Source organism: Lolium rigidum, chromosome 6 (genome assembly GCF_022539505.1).
Source record: "Lolium rigidum isolate FL_2022 chromosome 6, APGP_CSIRO_Lrig_0.1, whole genome shotgun sequence".
Taxonomy (NCBI): domain Eukaryota; kingdom Viridiplantae; phylum Streptophyta; class Magnoliopsida; order Poales; family Poaceae; genus Lolium; species Lolium rigidum.
This window is the reverse complement of record NC_061513.1, coordinates 112504023-112506473: the sequence shown is the minus strand read 5'-3', so window position 1 is coordinate 112506473 and position 2451 is coordinate 112504023. Positions and strand designations below refer to the sequence as shown.

General features: G+C 52.6%; 1 protein-coding gene across 1 annotated transcript; it reads left to right on the top strand.

Annotated features, from left to right (window-relative positions):
• The first annotated feature begins 1873 nt into the window (after window positions 1-1873).
• Window positions 1874-2113, top strand: LOC124662427. The gene has a single exon (XM_047200269.1). It carries the CDS (start codon window positions 1874-1876, stop codon window positions 2111-2113), a length of 240 nt encoding a protein of 79 aa, XP_047056225.1.
• The last annotated feature ends 338 nt before the right edge of the window (window positions 2114-2451 follow it).

The following is a 2451-nucleotide window of genomic DNA, read 5'->3' as shown; positions in this document are numbered from 1 at the left end:
ACCACCTGACGAAATCTTGAGGGATCTGTAGCCGGCCGAAGGTGGGCCTGAAGACGATGCACATGAACTGGTCCGGCCCTACGTCCGGCTGGAAGTGGCCGACGTTAGCCGCCCTTCGCTTCTTCGATGGTCCCTCCTCGGGGGTCTTAGGTGACCCAAGCTTGAGCTTCTCAGTCTGCCACAAGAACACATGCCATTAGAGGTGTGCCTGCTCACAAGTATATAGATGAAAACGAACATTGAAAACATGTGATGTCTCATACATTGGATCATACGGCAGCTCAAGGGACTGCCCTCAAACTAAGTCTAGTGTGCAAGTAATCACACACACACGACTAAGTTTGAGGGCAGCACCTTGCCTTCCAGTGTGCCATTGTTCAATCATTGGCCAATGCACTAGACAAACAAAATGAGGCCTCATAAATTGTATCACACGGAAGGCAAAGGGAGTGTCCGCAAACTAAGTCTAGTGTGCAAGAAACATGGCACACATGACTAAGTTTGAGGGCAGCACTCTACCTTCCGTTGTGCCATAGTTAAATCATTGGCTATTGCACAACTGAAGAAGTATAAACATGAAAAGCAAGGTAGCATAGACCTCATACAATGAGCACATACGGAGGAGATGTTTGATCAGATCCAATGGCATGGTGATGTTCAGTCACGCCATAGGTTCTGATCAATCATCTCCTCAGACTATGATTCCCGGTTACAATCATCGGCCTAGTTCAATCAGAAACAACACAATCTAGAACAAACTAGCGCGACTCATTCCGCACAACAATCTGTACATGCTAAGCCCCAGCACAAAAAACCATTTCCCTCTTTGCATGCACAGTAAAATCTGGCAGTTTCAGCAATCCACAGTCCGATCTAGGAAGTCTACCGCAATCCGATATTAGAGTAACAGATCTAAGCAAATCGAGACCGTGGACAACAAGAACTGGACAAGAACAACAAGCAATAAGGACGAACACCTTGCAAACATCAATCCGAACGCTATCCTAATGAAAACCCTAGCAGATCTAATGTGCATGTCATCGCAAATGCCCTAGAATAGCATGTTCTGGCAGAACGAGTACGAAGATGAGAAGGAAAGGTCGTTACCGTCATTGTTCCGGCCAAGGACGAGCTCGCGGTTGCGGGCGAACTCGAGATGCCGATGAAGACTGCGGAGCAGGTTGCGGCCGATGTCCCGGTGTTGCTCGCCGACGTCTTCTCCTCCGGTACCGGTGCTCCTCCGTGCGGCGGATTGGTCGGCAGGAGGGGAACCGTCGGGTGATGTGATAGTTTGGGGGAGGTGGGAGTGCGGTCGCGAGTGAGAGGAATGAGAGGGAAGCGATGAGGCTAATTATGGCGCGTGTTCCCGAAGGGACGCGACGTTTCTCCCTCCCTTCTCCACGCGTGCAGCCTTCTGGCCGCAACGGGCCTGGATCTGGAGAAACTGTCATTCCTGACGTTCCTCCAGAGCATGCTCGGGGTGATTTAAAACCCGGTTCGTGCAAAAACGCCGGGGCCTGCAGCCATCCAAACACAAACGGCCCATTTGATGACCCAACCCATGAAAAATCATCTGTAGGCTACCAAGGACTAGAGGAAAGCTCCGTGCGATCCTCCGAACGTTTCCGAAGGTCTCCCCTGTTTGCGGCGACCCCAACGGCTACATCCTTTCCCCTCGTCGCCGGCTCGCCGCTATAAATTCCTCGCACCACCGTTCCATTCCATCACACAACACACATTCCCCTCCCAGCGCAGAGTTTGAGAAGCCAACGAGAAGCAGCAGCCGCGCACAGCCTCGATCTCCGGCTTCTTGCTCGCTTCTCTTTCTCTGCCACCCAACCAGATCCTCTCCCACCCCCACCTTCTCGTCCCAATGGCCGCCGTCTCCGCCAAGTCCGTCGCCCTCCTCGCGGCGGTGCTCCTCGTGCTCGTCGCGTCGGCCGCAGCGACCGCAAGGACTGTAGAGCGGGAGGAGGTGGTTTCCCTTGGCAGCCTCGCGCCATCGCTCGCCCCGGCGCCGGCGCCGACGATGCTCAGCGCGGCGAGCGCCCTCGCCCCCGGCGCCTGGGCCGTGGCCGCTCTCGTCTCGCTCCTCGCCTTCCTCGGTCACTGAGGCGTGATCGGTGCTGCTGCTTAATTAGATCGAGAGATGTGATCCCGCAATTTGGATTGCGGCGAGCTGCGTCCGTTTGTTTCCTTCAGTTTTAGTGTCTGGTTGTAGCGATTAGTATGAAGCTATCGTGGTGTGTTGCGTGCTGCTCATCTCTCTTTTGCCTGTAAAAGAGGGAGTCATGTTTTCAATAATTCATTCATTGGTTATTATTCTTTACTACTCCCTTCATTGTAAAAGAGGGAGTAATATGCGTATGATTTGTCTTCGAAATCAGCTGCTTGATAATAAGCACTTCAGTTGCTTGACCAGTTGACCTCCCTTTCAATTTTGTATTGTTT

What these genes read in the sequence shown, in the direction of transcription:
- LOC124662427 (XM_047200269.1), top strand. Translation starts at nt 1,874, where the DNA reads ATGGCCGCCGTCTCCGCCAAGTCCGTCGCCCTCCTCGCGGCGGTGCTC.